The sequence below is a fragment of the Falco rusticolus genome, chromosome 6 (genome assembly GCF_015220075.1).
Source record: "Falco rusticolus isolate bFalRus1 chromosome 6, bFalRus1.pri, whole genome shotgun sequence".
Taxonomy (NCBI): domain Eukaryota; kingdom Metazoa; phylum Chordata; class Aves; order Falconiformes; family Falconidae; genus Falco; species Falco rusticolus.
In genome coordinates this window covers 20,817,142-20,836,421 of record NC_051192.1, presented here as the reverse complement: position 1 = coordinate 20,836,421, position 19,280 = coordinate 20,817,142, and the positions used below count along the sequence as shown (strand labels likewise).

Below are 19,280 nucleotides of genomic sequence, written 5' to 3'. Positions count from 1 at the left end.
CTCTCACTATAATTCACTTTTTTAATGGAATTTATGACATTCCATTTATATTTATTTGCTATGGTCAGAGTAACTTGCTGTAGGTGAAGAATGTGTATGCCATACCAGTTTCAGATGTTTTCTCTAATTTTTGTCCTACTTTAGTCTTCTTTTGCATTTATTTTTCCTTAAACTGACGGGGCAAGTGTTACCAGCTTGCTTACAATCAATAATTTAACTTAAAAAACTGAGAGTGAACTAAAGCCACCTCTATGAAAGTTGTATAAGCTTAATACTGTGAAAGTACTTACACATTTGGGAGGAAAATGAAGCACTGAGTTATAATTGTAATCATAAACTTTATGAAGTATGGATTGTGAGAGTTAAGACTTAAAATCATGAATTCATTCCTTGGTTCGATGTATTTCAGGAATGCATGCAATTTTAAAAGGAAATTATTCTGAAACAGAATGGTTCTATAAATATGTTTTTTGCTATTTGGTAAACCAATTATAATGACTGTATTATCTGTTACTGTATATTTCTGTACACTGATACCTAGCTTCTCTGATATGCTTAAGAAACTTGGGGGGGAGGGGGGGGGGAGGGAAATCGACTTTCAAGTTAGTATAGAAGTCCTAAGAACTTTTTTCCCATGTCAAATTATTGTTATTTTATATAATCCTCCCTCTCATATGTGCTAGCATGCTTGCATTTTCTTTTAGCAACTCTATGCTGAAGCAGAGGTCTGTAATTTAACTTTGTACTTTAGAAGTTCCCAGATCTGCCAGGTCACTCTGCTACTGGTAGCTAATATTGCTGACCTCCTATTGCTCTGTGCACAGTGGCAAAGGTCTTTCAGACTCCTGACCCCTGGTCATCAGGAATGTCATCAGTAGTTTGTAGTTTGGATGTTTTAAGTAAGAGGTGAACTTGTGAAATCTAAACCCTTCAGGGTGTTTTTAAGTGATCACTCAACTGTTTCATTGCCCTAGCTTGTACTTTTTATGATGTCTATAATTGTAAAATGTGTGGTCTTTATCATATGCAGCTATTTAAAAGTGAAAATCAAACACTTGTCTGTTTAAAGTTGTAAGTCTGAGAATACAGTTATGTATGATTTCTCTGATCACTAATGTGAGTACTATAAGAGCTTTTAACTTTCATGGTCTTATAAACTACGTTTGTAGGTCCCATTACTGAAATGCGCCCATTTTAAATCCTGAAAGATAGTTATAAATTAATTTTTAAAAGAGAATAGATTTACATACTTGCATGTTACTGAGTTTTACAACTTCATCTCTTCAGTTTCTCATGCTGAACTGGAAACTTCCAGTTCCTGCTCTGATAAGTCTTAAATCTAGAGACAGAGCCCAGGGTAGCCCAGCCTCACTATTTTGCTCCTACCTAGTTTATTGGATTAACTTTACAATTTGAATTCTGTATTTCTTTTTTTGAGACGTATCTTTTATCTCTGGAAATGCATTAACCACTAATTAACTAATAAAAAGAGTTAGTATTTGTTTCAAGAAGATACTGAGCGGCCCTTATCCCTTGGATGTTGCTTTCCACCCTACACCTATCTGGTTTCCTCCTGTCATTTTTCCAAAAGTAGAGAGTGGAGAGTGCGCTGATGGAGTACCAGGGAAGCGGCAAGATCATTTTCCTGTTACCCAAGCAGGAGCGGAGAGTCAGGGCAGGCGCAGCACCAGTGCCAGAGAGAGAATCCCTTCTCGGCAGCCAAGGACAGCCGGTGCCCGGGGGCCGCGCTCTGACCCTGTGCCCGGCAGGGGCTTTGCGTCCTGCCTTGCCCTGCCCTGCCTGCCCTGGCTCCCTGCCAGCCACCCACCCTGGCAGGGGGCGGCGGGGAAGCCCCCGTGGGAAAGGACTGGGCTGCAGGGCTGGCTCGGATACGCCGGGTGCCCTTTGGTGGCGCTGCCATACACATGCAGTTGACAAGGAGCGATGGTGCATGGTATATGAAGGCAAGGAGCTTATTTAGAAATGGTCTCTGTGATGAATTACAGTATCATGCAGGAAATGTATTCTAATCTTGCCTGACAATTTCTGTTTTCTTCTTCTGCATCATGTTAGCCCCTTTTCAAGATCCCTACAAAACCTCAGCCTGCTCTGTTGCATAGAGGAGCCTGCCAGGCTGCCCTAACAATTTGGAATGTCACTTCTGCAAAGTTTGTCTTAAAAGTATATTTTTACAAGTATAAAACAGGGTGAGGAGGCCTTGTGCCAGTGTCTGCTGTCTAAAAGGTGGCTTCCAATATAAATAGCCCTGTGTTACGTAGCAGCTTCAATAAGCTGGTAGAAATTACTTTTTTTTTTTCTTTTTGTCTATAATATGAATCTTGAACACATGCATCGTGTTTGTTCTTAAAATTTATAACTAGTAACATATGTTTAGAACTGTCTTTAACTGGAATATCCTAGATCTTTTATATCTAAGAGTAAAAAAACACCCAAACATTTAAAACTCTGGAAGTTTGAATTATGTCCTGTAAAACTGAGACCAAAGCATATACATTTATAAGCTACCAGTAAACTCCTCAAAATAGGAGTTTATAATGGAATACCTAACACAGATACAATTTTCAGAGCAGTAATTCTAGCAAGTACTTCTCCAATTCCATTTTGCTGTCTACTTTACTTTTTGGTATGACTGAAAAACAACTTTTAATATGTGGGCAGTTTGGGCTTTTTTTTCTTTTTACCATTTTTTTTTTTTAAAGCACATGTTTTCTCACAATTATTTGTTTTCTGAGTAAATGTAAGCTTGATTGTGTTCCAGCTGCCTGCCAGGATGCATCTGTATAAATTTAATGTCTTTGCTTATATATCAAATTCACACTTGAAAATGTGATGATAAAATACAGTATAAATATGTTGGTTAATTTAAATTATTTTCGTAATATATACCTGTGTCATTATTATGTCACATTATATGCTCTGTGCTCTTGGGAAGAGCATGGGCAAAGGAAGATTAACTTGAGAACTTCAGTTAAGCTATTTTTTTTATTTTCCTTATAATGCAGTTAACAGAATCAAATGAGACTTTTGTCAGCATGTGAATGGAGACATGTACATATATGTATATATGAAAAACCGAAATAATTTCAGATGTTTTTAAGTACAGAAGTTCAAGTATCCTCAAAGAAAAATTCAGAGTTTGTGAATCTGTTATAAGACATTATTCAGCTACCTAGCTACTCACAAACTATCAGTGCTTGTTATTTCTCTGTTTTGAACATGCTACTTTTCTCTATCCTATAGTAAGGATACCATAGATATCACCCAAATGAGGACAGTTACAAACTGCTTTAAAGATTGCAGTCCAGCTACTTCCTATACACTGTAGCACTATGTGGAAGTGGCAGGTCAGGACACTGCACTAAAATACTCCGTAGCACTTTGTACAATGGAACAAAAGGAAAAGCCAATTATATAATAATATTATTGTTGAGCTTATATTTGCCTATCCAGTTATTTAAAGATCAAAATATGCTGGTTTCACTTGGGAAAATAAATTGCATATTGGCATACCTTTGAACTTCTCATAGCAGAGAACTAAAATTTACTTCATAATGTGTGATTAGTGTTAACTGCAGAAAGGCTGTAAAAAACCACCCATTTATTTATTTATTTATTGCAGCTTATTTTTTATTTATCATTCTATGCACAAATGTATGATTTCTGCAGTACTTAGACTACCAGAATTTTATGTAATTTAAGCCAAGGTTCAGGTAAAGAGGATGCAATTACTGTATTAGCTAAAAATGATCTTCATCTTTTCTCCTTTTTTATTATTCTGGTAGTTACTTTTAGTAGTAGTTTACTGCAAGATTTTTTTTTTAATACTTCGGCTTAACTGTTAGTTTTGGTATCAAATTTCCTAAGAACGCTTTTTCCTTGTTTCTTTCTACATCAGAAACTTGAAAAAGAGCAAAACAAGTTGCAGGTTTATCAAAGTTGAGAATATGGTGTGTTTGGGTTCATTGTACATGTATAAAGAAAAGGAACTTACAGGCAGTCAATTCTAAGGTAGTTTCAGTAACAGCATGGCTAAAGAAAAGACTACTGCTTCAACTCTGGAATGTGAGAAACTATTTTTGGTTTGGTTTAGACCCTCATTGTTACAAATTAATCAACTGCTCTTTATAGTCTAGAATTCATTAACTTTACAAGTTTTACCGTTCCCATGACTGAACTGAACTTAAAATATTCAAGTTTACTGTGGTTGCTCACCTTGATCCCTTTTCTGCCTATGCTCCACAAGTATCCTCTTCTCTGTTGTAGACAGATGATGAGGTGTAGTTACTTGAGATTTAAAATATTTCAGAAAGTTTACATATGGTATAAGTTTATAGTTCAGCTCTCACTATAAATCAGTAATTTCAGCTAAACTTACACATTTTGTGGGTAGAAAGAAAATCTGATTTTTTTTCTTAACCCTGTGAACACTGTGGAGCATAGTACTCACCATGTTGGATACTTTATTTAAATTTTAGTTCAGTCTGACTCCTCAAATGCCTCATAGTACCAGAAAAATGCAAAAGATACATTTTAAAATGGAATGAGTTCTTTACTTTTAGAACAATGCTAGGAATTCAAATAAAGGGTGATGATAAGCTGCATATCTGGAACACAGTGTTGCAGACAGAACTCCAAGATGATTCTGTGATTGCTGTTATGCAGGAAACAGAATTAAATTATTAGAATAGCCCATTGGCCTTGTAAAATGTAACTAACGAGTTTATGCAAGTCTACATTTGACTTTTCTCACTGGCAAAGCAAGTGGCTGTTTCCTATATGACCCTGCATCACAAACAGGTCAAAATGTAGGTTTGCACCCTCAAAATGATGCAGCAGTCTCTAATGCCCAAAAGAAGACATTATTGGGAAAGTCCATTACAGACCTATAGAAGAGATGTGACATGACTACCAAATGCATGATTGCAGAACCCATAGCTAAAATTCCTAGTTATCTCCTGGTATACTCCAAGTTATGCTTAACTGTGTAGGTGCTTGTAAACATATTATTTGCACATGGGCTGCAATAGTCCTGATTTAGCAGAAGAAAAAGTGAAAAATGCACAGCAGTGTTTTGTGGTTTAACTATAAAGTTCATATTAAGTTTCTTGACTTTAGAATGAAGATTAATGATTGATACGTAATATGATCTGTTTCCTCACCCATGGAAGTAAGAACAGTATTCAGATAGAATGTACTAAAATAGTATATATTATATGTTTTGTGGAACAGTTGAAGCTATAGCCTTTGCAGAACAGATTGAGATTCACAATGAAAAGGAAAACTAAAATGAAAAAATATTGAGTGAACAGCAGGGCCTATTTGAGGTGATTACAAAGGATGTTTCTTTATTCTGTCTTTTCTTCTGCAACCTGAAAACAGTAGCAGGGGGTTACAAGCAGAGTTCATCACAGAGTTGTCAATCACTGTCATTTAACATTTTGCAATGGAAGATGTCTTTATTCAAGGACAGCTGGGCAAATCAGAGAAACAGATTTGCAGTTAGTAGTCAGTCCAGCCTACACTAAGCAAACAAGGACAGGGCAGACATACTGGCCTCTCACATAAAAATATAATGGACTCTGCTGACCTCAGTGCCCTCCATTCAGCTTCATTCTCAGTTGTATAAAAGCTTCACTACCCATTCTCAATTTCCTTTAATTACCTACATGATGCAGATAAGAAAATGAATCTCACTTACTTACAGTCAATGATCACAAACAGGAAATTAAGTAGGCAGGTTGTTTAAAATAAGAGGAGTGTTTTGGAGATAAATAAAACATGCTGGGGAAGAATTAAGGAAAATGCATTTTCAGGAGTACCAATTGGTCTGGAGTAACTTGGCTATCTTTCTTCTTTCTGCTACTTTTAACTGCAAAGCGAAACTAAGTTAAAAAAATCTCCTTGGTAAATATTCCTTAAAATATCTTTGAAGGAGAAGCCAGTTAAATAAAAAGAGTGAAGCAAACATGCAACCTTCTATAGGGCTTAAAAAGATTGTGACCTTAGGTTCAGAGAATAAATGACCAGTTTTCACAAGAGATCTAGCAGAGACATCCAGGATTAAGCAGCAGTTGTCTTTAGTCAATCTTCAGTTCTAATCTGCAGTTGAGATATGATATAAATTGATGACATTCTGATATTCTTTCTAAAGCTTAAATTGTCTAATACTTACCTTTCCTTTTACATTTATGTCACAAAATAATACACAAAAGGTGTAGTTTCACTGTGCCAGTAAAGAAAATAGAAAATGTTGTGCTGTCAGTTTTCAAGGGGGTTGAAAAACAACTATCTAACTGTTTTTAGGAATTGTCAAAAAATTTGTGTGTTCTGTGGGTTAGGATATTAAATAATGAGCAGATAGGGTACGTTGAAGTCAATTAGATAGTTCTATCAGTTGTTCTAAGATTGCCATTTTTCTTTTACCTCACTCTGCATTGATTACTGTTGTGCATATTTCTTTAATACGGATTTGCAGGAAGTCTGAATGGAGATTGAAGACTAAAATGCATAATAACAAATCTATAGTTTAAGAGGAATATAAAACCATGAACACTTTAATTTAGTGGTCTCTGCTAAGCCCATAGTTTGAAAGACATTGCCCTTTGGGTTACCAAAATGACTTTTTATTTTATGGCAAAAGAAATACACTGTCTTAAATTACTGAGGGAAAAGATCACATATTATAAAATTCTTACTTCACTTGCAAGTTTTATACTTTATAAAGATCATTCCAAACAATATGTATGCATACATTCACAATAGGATTTTGTGGACAAAAAGTTACCAATTAAGTCATAGAACTGACTCTTCAACCTAAGTTACAGTTCTTAGGATGCTTCTGTTGAATATTTTTTCTTTCAGAAACAGTGGATTTCCCTAGCAGGAGAATTAACATCTCTGCTCTGGCTGCTAGAACAGTCATACTTCTTCCTCTCAGCCCCAAGGGTGTTGCTACTCATAACTACATTTAGATTACCTGATGTTGTGCAGCTCCTTCTTGCAACAGTGAGAAAGTTCTTAGACAGCTTTCATTTTTGCACGAATGGTACTGGCCCACTCTGGAGCACAGAGGATAGTTTTAAGCACCTGCCTACAATTTTGCTCTTTGCTTTGATTGCTGATCGTCTGTTGCTTAGACACTGACTGCTCAAAATATTGAAGATATATTTTAAAAGAACCTTACCAGAGCTATTTCAAACTCACTGTGTTTTGAATACAGAGAGAAAAGTAGATACCTTGAAAACTGAAAATGTGAATTATTGACTTCTTTATGGCTAACTTCGCAATGTTTTTGAAAGCCAACCAATCTGTAGGTCATCTCAAAATACTGAGTCCATCCAATGAATGTATTTGTTTCACTGCTTTTATTTTCTTCTTTTCTAATGATGAAATCATCTATGTGAAAAAAAATTTAAAACCTATAATTTTGTGAATATTTGTGAATATTTTACTAGCTTTTGTTTTCCCACACATATCACTTTGATAAATAAGTACACTTTCCAGACAGTAAAATTGCTATTTTAACAATGAAATCTAACTGTAGTAATTTAAATGCATATACTTTTAATGTCTCAGTAAGGAATAGTAATTATTCTGAAGTTAAGTACAATAGTTAATTTTTTATTTTTATTTCTTTTCAAGAATGCTGATGAGTACACAGATCTACCTGTAAGACACAATGAAGATCAGATGAACAGTGAACTGGCAAAGCATCTTCCAATTGAAGTCAATCCCCATTCATTTGACAGTTCACACACAAAAACACATCTCCTGCTGCAAGCCCACTTCAGTCATGCCATGCTGCCTTGCCCAGATTATGCAACTGATACAAAGACAGTGCTGGACCAGGCAATTAGAATATGTCAGGTATAGTAATGCATTTCAGTATTTAACTCCTGTTGGTTTACTACTTATTGTTAGTGTGTTGTAATATTTTAAATATAGAAGAGCCTGAAGATTTCGTGCAGTCCTGTGGAGGACTGGTACCACACAGTATGATACCACGGTATGTTTAGGAAGGATCTAGATGCCCATAAAGATACCCACTCTACAGAACTGGAGGTAAACAAACATGGTAAAAACTGTGGTACTCTGGTTGAAGGCATCTGTTGCCATAGGGCTCACCTTCTTTCATATGCAAGAGCTTTCTATCTCTGTATTGTGGAATGTTTTAAGTCATTCCTGCATGAGTGTGCTCCCTGCAGATTGTTATGCTGATCCCCCAAGAACCTGTCTCCCATGGGTACTTTTATTTTTACAGCACCCAAAAGTGCTGTAGTCACTGCCAAGCATAAATAAAATATGTCTTGAAATGTGATTTTGGATGAGATACAGCATTTTTCTCAGGCTTGTGAAAAGATATGTCTACTATTTCCCAATTACCACAGAGTCAAAGAACACACTTCTAAACACAGTTTTTCAACTTGGTCTGGAGGCTTGTGACTTTTATGGTTGCACCATTGTCAGAACCCACAGAAACTAAACTGACTATGGAGTACTAGTAACAAGCGATCACATGCACGGCTGCACGCCTCAAAAGAATTTTAAAGCAGCGATTTGAGTTTGGAATAGAGTGCTGCAATATCTGGAAAACACAGTTACCATTACAGCAGGAAGGGTGAGACCTAGCTGATGCAGGGAACACCCATCCCCTGGTTCTGTGAGAAGGGAATGATACTCTCTTTAGCAGAACTGGACAAGGACTCATATATAGCTTCTTGAAGATCAGGTAGTCTTCAACTGTTCTTGTCTTCCTCAGTTCAGTATCTGTAAAATAGGGACAATCATTCTTGCATCCTACTTTTTTTCCTTGCTTTTGTTTGTTCGGATTTTAATATCTTCAGTGATCTGTGTGTCAACCAGCAGAATGAGGCTTTGGTTTTGTTTGAAGCCTGTTGCAATATGGCAACCTCAAACATCATTGTGTCAAGCCTACCAGTTTGTAAAACCACTCTACGGGACATTATTAATCAATGCTCTAGACAGACAAAATACCTGGGCAATTCAGTGTCCAGTGATTTGGATGAGTCTTGACCTTACACTAGCAAAAACTACAAGCTTTTAATGCTAGTATCAAAAAAAGCAAACTAAAACTAAGAATAGTAAGAAGCAAGTAACGCCACAGATGTTATTGCTGTGCAGTCTTTAACTTGGCAACCAGCAGTGCTTGAATGCACTCTGCATACTCCAGTTATTTCAAATCAATAAAATCATGGTGCTGAAAGCTTCAATGTATGAACAGTGGTTATTCGTAATGCTCAGTTATTAACAAAGAACAGTGTCACATGAGAAAATTCACCTTTGTTTCAAAGAAATCACATACCTAAAGTTCATTTAGACATTTGTGGAATTAACGTTTTGGGAGGTAATTACATATTTGGAAGAAAATTTAAATTAAAGATTCTTTTCAATAATTATTTTGCTCAATATTTATCCTGCTTTGCTAAGAAATTTATTCTCAAATCCTGTTACTGCATAATAGGTATTTCAGAAACAATAAGCACTCAGAAGAAAAAACCTTAAAATATTCAACAGTGCCTTTAAACCAAAGTAGAATTCAGAATACTACTCTTTCATACTCGGCCTTGGCACTCTGGCCTTCAGTTAACTACTACATAATGTAACATATACTGTCGTCTTAAAGAAAAAAAAGTTCCTCCTTAACAAGAAAACAAAAACAACAAAAAAAGAAGAAAAAACGTGCAAGCATTTTTTTATTTTGAAGTTGGCACATGGTTTACATCTCTTGGGAGCATATTTGTTCCATCTTATTAGTCACGCTTTCCAAATGGAGGTTAAAGTTCCCAGAATCTAAGCAATAGACAGGGTTACACTTTCCATACTGGTTGTTACCTTTTCCTTAGCACTGACCTGCTGATGAACTCTGGGTCATCAGAGGTGGAAAAAAAGATGTTTTGGGAAAAGGAACTGAACCATAGAAGGGTCCACTGATAAACATTTCAGTGGGTGGTGTTCTGTGTGTGTGAACACATGCTCATGCACCACCAAACATAAAATTCAGCAGTGAGATGGGAATTGGTTTTTCTGAGTTATGTTGAACTTTTGTTTATTTACTTACAAAGTACTTTAGCTGTTAAGGTTGTATAGCTAACCTTCAAATTGTGACCTGAACATAAACTTATTTTTGCTGACGAGTATGTGAATGACAGACTTTTCATATCATCAGTGCTTCTTTGTTACAAGAAAGCAAGATCTTTCAAAGGGCTTGTGGTTGTATCTGGGTATGTACAGCAGGCCTCCGTCCCAGGTCCTCTGCAGGGCAGATTTGCCATCGCGAGCCATGATATGTAAGCAAGTTAAAAAAAAACTGCGCCTTTCCATCACAGACTATTAAACTTCTCCACTCTCCTGAGCTGTCTTTCACCTGAATCAGCCTTGTCTCCAATGGTTCCTCTTGCACCCCACCTGTTGTGTCCTCCCATTCATTCCTCCGATATCCTCTGGGCTGTTTTCATTGCTGGTGGCTTTAGGCTGTGTGGTGTTAGCAGTCAGTCAGAAAACTGTGTTAACAGCATCACATAGATAAATGTAGCTGATGGATTTCAGGTGAGATTTCACTCTCTTCTAATAAAAAAAAAATAGGCAACCACTCTTTAATTTTCCTGAAGTGTCTTAGAAGTTTTGTGTTATGTCAGAACTCAGTTCATTTATACTCATGATGAAAGATAGAAGTCATAAGCATCTAACAGAATGTGAGGAGTCGTATCATGGTGCTGCTCAATAGAGGAATGTGATTGTTAACATAGAAAATGGAAGAAATATATTCTGTTACAGTTTTCCTATAGTTAGCATTTGTTAGATATAGATGGAGCTTATAGCAAGAAAAAATTTAGTATCTGTATACCCAGAGTGAAATACAGAATTCTTTCCCTTTTACTGCAGAAATATGGGGACTAACAATAAGTAACCTTCTGGAAGGTGAACGCCTATCTGCTCCCACACCCATCTCTGTAATGAATGGCCACTGAGGCATTGACTAGACTGAACGAATGTCCCTGCTCTACATTGAAAACCTCAAGTCAAAAACTAACAAGTTTATCAGTGGCAGGCTGTCATAGATAAAGCACTGAAGGTTCCCATGGCTCAAAAAAATCTGCCATGACTTCCTATGTGACCTTGGTCAAGGCCCTTAATTTTTATTTGCCTCTCTTACCTTTAATACTATTACAGTAGACTACATGTTCTCTTCAAGCCTAGCACTCTGCGTTGTTTTTACCGAGAAAAGACAGAGATGTCAGTAAGATGGTACCGAGCAGTCCAGTAGCTGCCCAAAATCACTTGTCCACTTCTTGCAGAAGAACATCAAAGAATAAAACCTCTAATGAAATTATTTGTCTAATATTTTTATAGAATATAATTATTATTGTAAAGACAGCACCCCACCTTTTTTTCCTATTTTTCCCATCTCTGATTTAAGAATATGTGAAACAGAATAAATCTAATCTCTTTTTTACTTCTTTTTTCAAGCCTTATATTTTGTGACTGTGTATTCAGCGATCAGTTCTTACTCTGCTGATCTAAGACTATTGCCTATATTTGCATTAATTGAAATGGATAATTGAGGCAGTAATACTGTCAGTCTCACATTCAGCAGGGCAGTCTGTTCTTGGAAATAATGTGACAGTTGCTGGCTTTGCATTGGGATTGGCCACAAGCCTCCACTTGTAGTATAATCGTTGATAAAATATTTTAATATTGCCAGGAGTAGAACTGCCATGGAGCTCAGCCTTAACCTTTGAGAAGTGTTTACCTATGGATGTGTTAAATGCATCTCAGTGGGGTAGCTGTGCACTGAGAGAAGATGGACATGAAGTCAGATTCCAAACTGCAGAATAAAGACTAGTTTGCAGAGGAAACATACACTCCCCCAAAATGAGGACCCTGTAATGCTGTCACTGGTGGCCTGCTGTTCCCCATCATGTTACTCCTCTGGAGCATCTAATTTTGACAGAAAAGAAAAAACTCTTTGGGTTAAGCACTGCATTTCCTTAGCTGAACGATCATGTGTGTAACACCGCTTTACCCATTCTAAAATAGTTAAAGACGTTGTTTAAATTGCAGTTTTTGCTACAGTTCTGCTTATAAAAATCAGTTTTGTGGTACAAGTTCAGAGTGGTCAAATATGCTGCCCCATTCAGCCGCCTTTCCAGAGCTAGCTTATGTGCAAAACACTTGCTCTACTAAACTGCAGACTGTTCTGACTGATGGTGGGAGCTGTATCTACTGTTTCCCACACGGAAGGTATGTTCTGGCCATATCCACACAGCTGCAAACAGCAGAGGTGCCCGAGCTGTGGTTTCTGGACTAAAAGAACGAGAGCGTCCCTCAGCTCTGGACTTCCTGTCCTCCCTAAACCTCCTCAGTTCGTAACAGCCACTAAAACTGTTGCCTCGGGGAGCCATACCTCTTGGGTTATTTCTTTTCCTGCCCGTGAGGAAATGGAAAAGATCTTAAGTGTGTTCTGAGCTCTTACGTTGTCCGTTGCTAGCGCAGGTGTGCCGATCACTTGCTGCAAGGTGGTAGCAGTTACAGGAATGGCCTGTTTTACAGTTGTGTCTGTAAGATTTGCCCAGAGGTGCCCAGGGAAAGAGATAATTGTTTTGTTTAACGGATGCATTGGCAACTATAAAAAAATGGGCAGCTTTACTGAAGGGAGAGAAGAGAATCCAATTAACTTGAGAACGCAGAGGATTATTCAGAAACCAGCGAAGAGCAGAGGCCGTATCTCTTTAGGTACTACATGTATTCTTTGTGTATGGAGTAACAGTCCAGCCGTAGCACCATGTTTGCAATGTTCCTTAAATACTGGCTGTTTTCATGGTCGGATGGCTATTATTTCACATTAGGAGGGTGGGAGTAATAGAATAATCAAAAAACTTGTAGTGCATATACTGACCAGTAATGCTTATTTATAGATACTAAACAGCAATGAAGAGCTTTGTAATGAAAGTACCCAGACATGTTGGGGTGGAATTACTTGCTGCCCGCTTGTGTTTTATAGGTGTGTATGTGGGAGAAGGGAGGGTTACCTTTGTGGCGGTGGTGTTGGGGTTTTTGCTTGCTGTGGATAACTGGTGAACTGGTGTATGGAAGCATCTTGGTGACAGTTTAATGATGATTTGGTGCTGTTTATATATAATCCCTCCCCCACCCATGACAAACCTTTTCCCAGTTGGGGCTGGAGGAAATGAGTAATGCTTAACCCATTTGTGTGATCAATTCACTTAAGCAGCTACTGTGAAATGTTAATCACAACTTTAATTTGTACTGCATTAGCATTTTGATTAACTTGTAGGCTTGCTAGCACACTTGAAGCACTTTTACTCATAGTTACAGCTCGGAAATGACTTTTTGATTAATTAAGTTTGTTAGACAGCAGCTGAGCTTCCTGAATGCTAACCTTATGGGGCTAAAAGTTCAGGAGAAAGTTACTGGGAATAACTGTTGCTGTTGAAAAGGATTCTTGTGAATGCACTCAAAAAATTTTAATTATTGACAAAATTTTACATTACTACTTTGAAACTGATTTTAAATTCTAAAGAGGGGAGATACATTATGAGAGAGATGCTGCTATATTTTTCACAGGTTTGGTAGATTTCTGTAAGATTTGGAACAAATGCTGTCTTTAAGACATTGTTTATGTTAGGAAACTGTGATTTCTTGCCAAGAGATTTTTATCAAAAATGTTTTATTGTATTTACCATTCACTAGCATAGTAGAGAATATCAATTTATTAATTATCAATTTGAAAATAAATTGGATATTGGGACTCAGCAAGTTCTGAACATGTTGCATTATGCCCTACCAAGTTTACATTGCTTGTATCACATTCCATAACTGCTTTTATCTCTGTAATACTATTAAAAAAAAAAAAAAAGTCAGTAAGAACCCAAGGGTTGCACTCCACTAAATGCAGACAGTAAGTGACTTGTCCTTTCCCTGGTTTTAATCATACCAGTAATGTTACTATGGAGGCTAACAGATGAATACAGGGATAGGAATCTTACAAAGCAGCTAGGAAGGTCATAATTTGCATACATCAGTGAGACCTTTATGATGATGGGAGAATGAAGCATTAGTCTCTCGTAGGGGGTAGCAGAGCATATGGAAGTGGGAGCTGAATATGCTTGTAAAAAAGTGAAGGGAAAGGAGATGCAGAGGGCAGTATAAAAGGAGTGGTGCCTCCTGAATAGGATTAATTACATCTTATTTACTACATCAGATAAAGTACAAGGTGGGGGAAGGGGGGGGGTGTCTGTAGGCTGAAACTATACAGATGTATGAGTCTGTATGAGCTGTATGAGTCTGATTTAAGAACTCCTCCTTCAGATTAATACATTTCTAAAAAGTGATCTTGGACTAGATCTCTGAAGGGCAAAGGTTCCGTAGGTACCTGTTTTACCAATATATAACATACAAAAGGTAGTGACCTTAAAACCCTCTGCAAAACTTCAGACAAATTTCAACTTTTCAAGTTAGTTGTTGCTTCTGGAGTATAGAATTGAAGCATCGTAATCATGATTTGTATAAAACCATGAAAATTATAGTACATAGCATGCTTTAACATCTGGAAAAATATTTTACTTGTATTAGTATTATCTCAAGTCACATGTGGATGATAATATAATATTACATACTGGAAGGCTTCCTATGTTTGAAGCATGTATAAAAAAGATCTATTATGAATTCATATTTTTCAGGAGAATGGGTAAAATGCATACATTTTTGTATATTATTATCTACAAATATTTGTCATATAAACTTTGTAGTCCTAAACAGCTGTAATTAGGCAGCATTCTAATGATTTTAATAGACCTGTGGATCTAAAATCATATTTCTAACTGAAGTCTAGTCCTAGACAACATAACTTATATTAGCATACAGTGAAGACAAGAGTGGGGATATTTTGATTATTTGATATTGGAATACTATATACAATAAATTCCGGTGCAAAAATAGATACAAAACCCAATCAGCCTTAACTCTGCTTTTTGATGTAACTGCAGTTAATAGTTTGAAGTATTTTAGTCTTACATATTTCATTTCTTTCAAATACCTGTTTCCTTCCTCAAAGCATCATTGCAGAATAAGACTTGTATTTGTCTGGCTAAGAATGTTTTGGATTTACATTACATAAACTTTCAAGTCTAAGACGAATGTCATTCTGCTTAGAGGGCCATATACATTTGTGTACCGACCTTCAATTTCCCATATGAAGGCGCTCAAGAAAATGTCATAGTCTGTGAAGCACTGATAGAAAAATTAAAAACAATCTTTTAAGAGTGGATAAATTTGAGCCATGTAGCTCACCCTGAGTACTCCGGAAGTTTCAGCCCCCATCCACCAAGTCATTATGACCAACGGCATCACTGTAAGGCAGTTGACTATCAGCTGAGTAATCACAGATCCCAGATGCAATTCTCAGCTACAATGGCACTTCTTAACTTACCTTAGTCTCCTTAGCTAGCCTCTGTATCCAGAGCAGTTGTCATTGTTCATTTAGCATCGTTGCCACTTTCCTTAAATATAATTTAGCCACAAAATATTGACATTGATATTTACAACGTTTACAATGACATTTATATTTACAGTGTTTAAGTAGAAATGCTTAGTGTATTCAGTTATATGACAGGTGTCTTTAAACAGAGAAAGAAATTATTCCAAGCAGTATGCAATCTCTGTTAATAAGCTGCAAGCTGTTTCATTTTAACACTTGAATAACTTATCTTAAAGGAAAAAACAATTAAAGTCATTTGAGTAGATCAGAAATTCTGCTAGTTGTACAGCCTCTGTTCCCCTGCCACCTACCCAGTCGTACAAGAGTGATCCAGAATATCTGGCTTTCAAATGAAGGATGTGAAAGTAATACCAAAAACAGTGTTAAAACTTTGCAAGAAATTTCTAAAATAGAAGATTTTGCAGTCGGATATTTCAGTTGCTAGACAAAACTCCTAAATGGGAAGGGGGTTAGTGAGGCAGATATGTTAAATATGGACCAATTTAGTATCTGTTATTTTGAGCACATATTCAGAGTGCTTACAACACCACAGAAAAGCAATGTTTTGCTGTCAGTGTGTTTTGCTGTTAATGTTTTACTATCCGTGAGTGTGCTACACACTCACCTCTCCCACATCCTGCCTCCATCTTTGCTTCTCTTCAAGGTAGGGAATTATAAACACGATTTAAATTCCGAGCATCAGTGGTAACTTTGGCTAAAAAGAGACAAACTGTTAAACTTTAGCTTCATAATTGACCAGAAAGGTACAATTTGTTCAGTTTAAATAATTCAGTACTTAAGGATAACCAACCACTGCTTCTGAAAATAAGATGATGGAAACCTGTTAATAGATGCTGAGAGTTTCATATTAATGCACTGCTGGAATGAAGAAAGAAGCAAGATGATAGTCAATTCTGAATATCATCAAAATGAAAATTCTTGCCATACCTGACAGGTACACCTAGCATCAGCATTTTTGCCCTACCCCTGCCATGGTTTATAGCATATTACTTCCCATGTTGTTACAAGCCAAGCTATTTTTGATAACGGTGAACAAAATGTTAAAGGATATGTCACTAATTGCTGTTATTACTTTGTGGTTGTTCAAGTATGACCCTTGAAAGACTTCAAAGCTGACACCTGATTTTTTCATTAAAAACCATCTTAGTATAGGCCTCTGCTTTTATTCTCCTAAGTGCAGAAAGAGACCCAAATAAGATGATGGTAAACAGATTTTTCATTATAACAAGCAATATTTCCTTTGACTGCATGTACTTACCACATATTTTCTACTTTAGGTTAAAAAGAGGTGGGCTTAGGGGTTGTTTGGGTTTTTTTAACTTGTTGATTTACCAAAAAATATTTGTATGTTTTTTCTATAAGTAAAAGCATCTTTATAGTTCTGTTTCATTTTGTGCACTCGCTGTCCTCCTTTTTTAATTTTTTCTCTGTGATGAAATTGTCCTGTGTTGGTGAAATTGTGAGGCTAGAAAGGCAGATCACCAATTTATGCCATTTCTCAGTTTTTAATAATATTCTTAATCTGTTCCAATGTTATCAATGATAAGATATTTAGAAATTACTTCTTTGCCAAATAAGAGTTAAAGAAGCCACACATTTCTAGAAAATTATACTGGTTTGTACTTAAAAATAACAACAAACCAAACAAGTAACAACTGGAGAATCTAGAGAGACTAAATATTATTTATCGGATAACATACATACTAAATATGTCTGATTTTTTATTATTTCTTTTATATTATTTTCTCTACTTAGTTGCCACATTTTATATAACTGTTTTGGAGATAGGGGTATAAGTCAATTTGTTACCATGAGTATTTATAGGAATTTCAATAACCATTTAAGTATCAAGCATCTGTGTGTTTTACTTAGGAGAAAATGAAATGTGTGCAGGTTTCCAACGCAGCAGATGAAACAAGCCAACTTTACCATTGTTCTGACTTTTTCACAATGTCACTGTCTTGGATTTCACATCCAGATAGAGATGCTGTGAATAAATTCTATGGGTGAAGAAGCAGAAAATAAGGAGGAAAAGAGGATTTGCCATGTGGATTCATTATAACAATGTGGAACACAGAGTCTCACACACACAGGCTTTCCTTACTCCCTACGGGATATCTATCTGTAGGCCTCTATCAATTTCTAGGAGATTTTCTATGTGAAAGGATCCTCCAGTTAATTTCAGTGTATAGCTTGTTTTAGATTTATCTTTCTCTTATGTCTTCTCTCTTCCTTTCCCCTTTTCAAACCTCCGTTGAAAGGGGTGGGGGTAGGGGAATAGATTAAAATAAAACAAAAAAATAAAAATAAAAGAAAAAAGAGAACAATGAAAACAGTGTTATGCGTGTATCCTCAGAAATTTTGTGAAAATACCACAGCTTCATGCTGACTAAACATACAACTTACTGTATTCTTCTTGCTGCTCATGAAAAAGACAGGCTATCGATGCACCCATTATTCTTCATGTATATAGAGCAGTCTTGTCATTGAGGAACATGATGTTTCAGGCTATGTCAGAAAAGCAGAAAGGAAAAAACAAGAATCAGGTAGTGGAGAATAGGACAGCGATAACATACTGTCTCATCATCACACTCAGAGACAGACTATGCCATGTGCCTAGGCTTCAGTGTATTTTAAAATGTGGAAGCGGGTAAAGAGCAACTTGTCCTGTCAGTTGAAAAGATGGGACTTCACTCTGGTACACGCTGAGAACAATTCCCTTTTTATCTGACTAAAAATCATGTGAACCAACAGGCCATGAAGCTGCTTCTTTCAAATGTGATTTCTAACAAAATTTTATTTTCTGTTCAGTAAAAATAATCATACCTGGAAATCACCTTGGCAAGCCAAGTGAAAGGACAGAAAAAGAAAACCATTAATGCTGTGCTGTGAGGTACTCTTTCAACAGTCACTAAGAATGTCACTAGAGTGTTTCAGGGTGCTGTGGCTTTTCCTGCAAAAAGGATGAGTTAAATGTTACATCTAGATCTTTATTAGCTGAAAGGCACTTTATCCACAATTCATGAGAAATGGGGCAACATTTGTGTAATGCAGGGTAACACTTTAAATATTTTTCTGTGTCACTGATCTTATCACCCCTATCTGGAATAAAACCTGTTGAAATTGCATTGTAAACTGCTAAAATAAACTGTGTGACTGGCCAGGACTGAAACTAACTTGTGTCTTTAAACTCAGTATTGCTCCAGAATCAGTGTAATTTAATTGAAATAGCTCTGCGTGTGTAAACAACTCCTTTGTTTAAAGAAGATTTCACTGTTTAGTTTGCCTTAAGTAAATGCTGCGTTTTGTTTGTCTGTAAAGCATTTGATTAAATGTGAAGACTTACATAGACAGCTTCTCCTCATTACACTAGTGGCTGGAAAATAAGTTGAAATGATGCAGGTATCTGCTGTCTGAGGAAGTATTAAACAATAGCATTTGTCTTTAAAAGAAAAACCCATGGAAACATCTTAAGCCTAGTCCTAAAAGTCAAACTACGACTCTTCTAGTACCAAGAAGATGGTATTTAAAGAAGTGTTGAAATTGTTCCATGTACCAGACTCTTTTCTTGCTTTCTTAAAAAAATATTTTCTAGTATTTTAATCAAATTCCAAATTTCTTACATGGAACACCACTTCTAAATGCATTACTTTTGACTGAATTAGAGTGTTGTTATATGAGGACCTGCGCTTTATTGTGATCATAATGGAATTAACAAAAG

General features: G+C 36.4%; 1 protein-coding gene across 1 annotated transcript in view; it reads left to right on the top strand.

The window, feature by feature from the left end:
• ASCC3 (activating signal cointegrator 1 complex subunit 3) overlaps window positions 1-19,280 on the top strand; it is a 281,127-nt gene that overhangs the window by 250,897 nt on the left and 10,950 nt on the right. Inside the window, exon 37 of the mRNA XM_037390923.1 lies at window positions 7,663-7,887. Within this exon, the coding sequence (XP_037246820.1) occupies window positions 7,663-7,887 (225 nt within the window). The remainder of the gene's footprint in view (window positions 1-7,662; window positions 7,888-19,280) is intronic.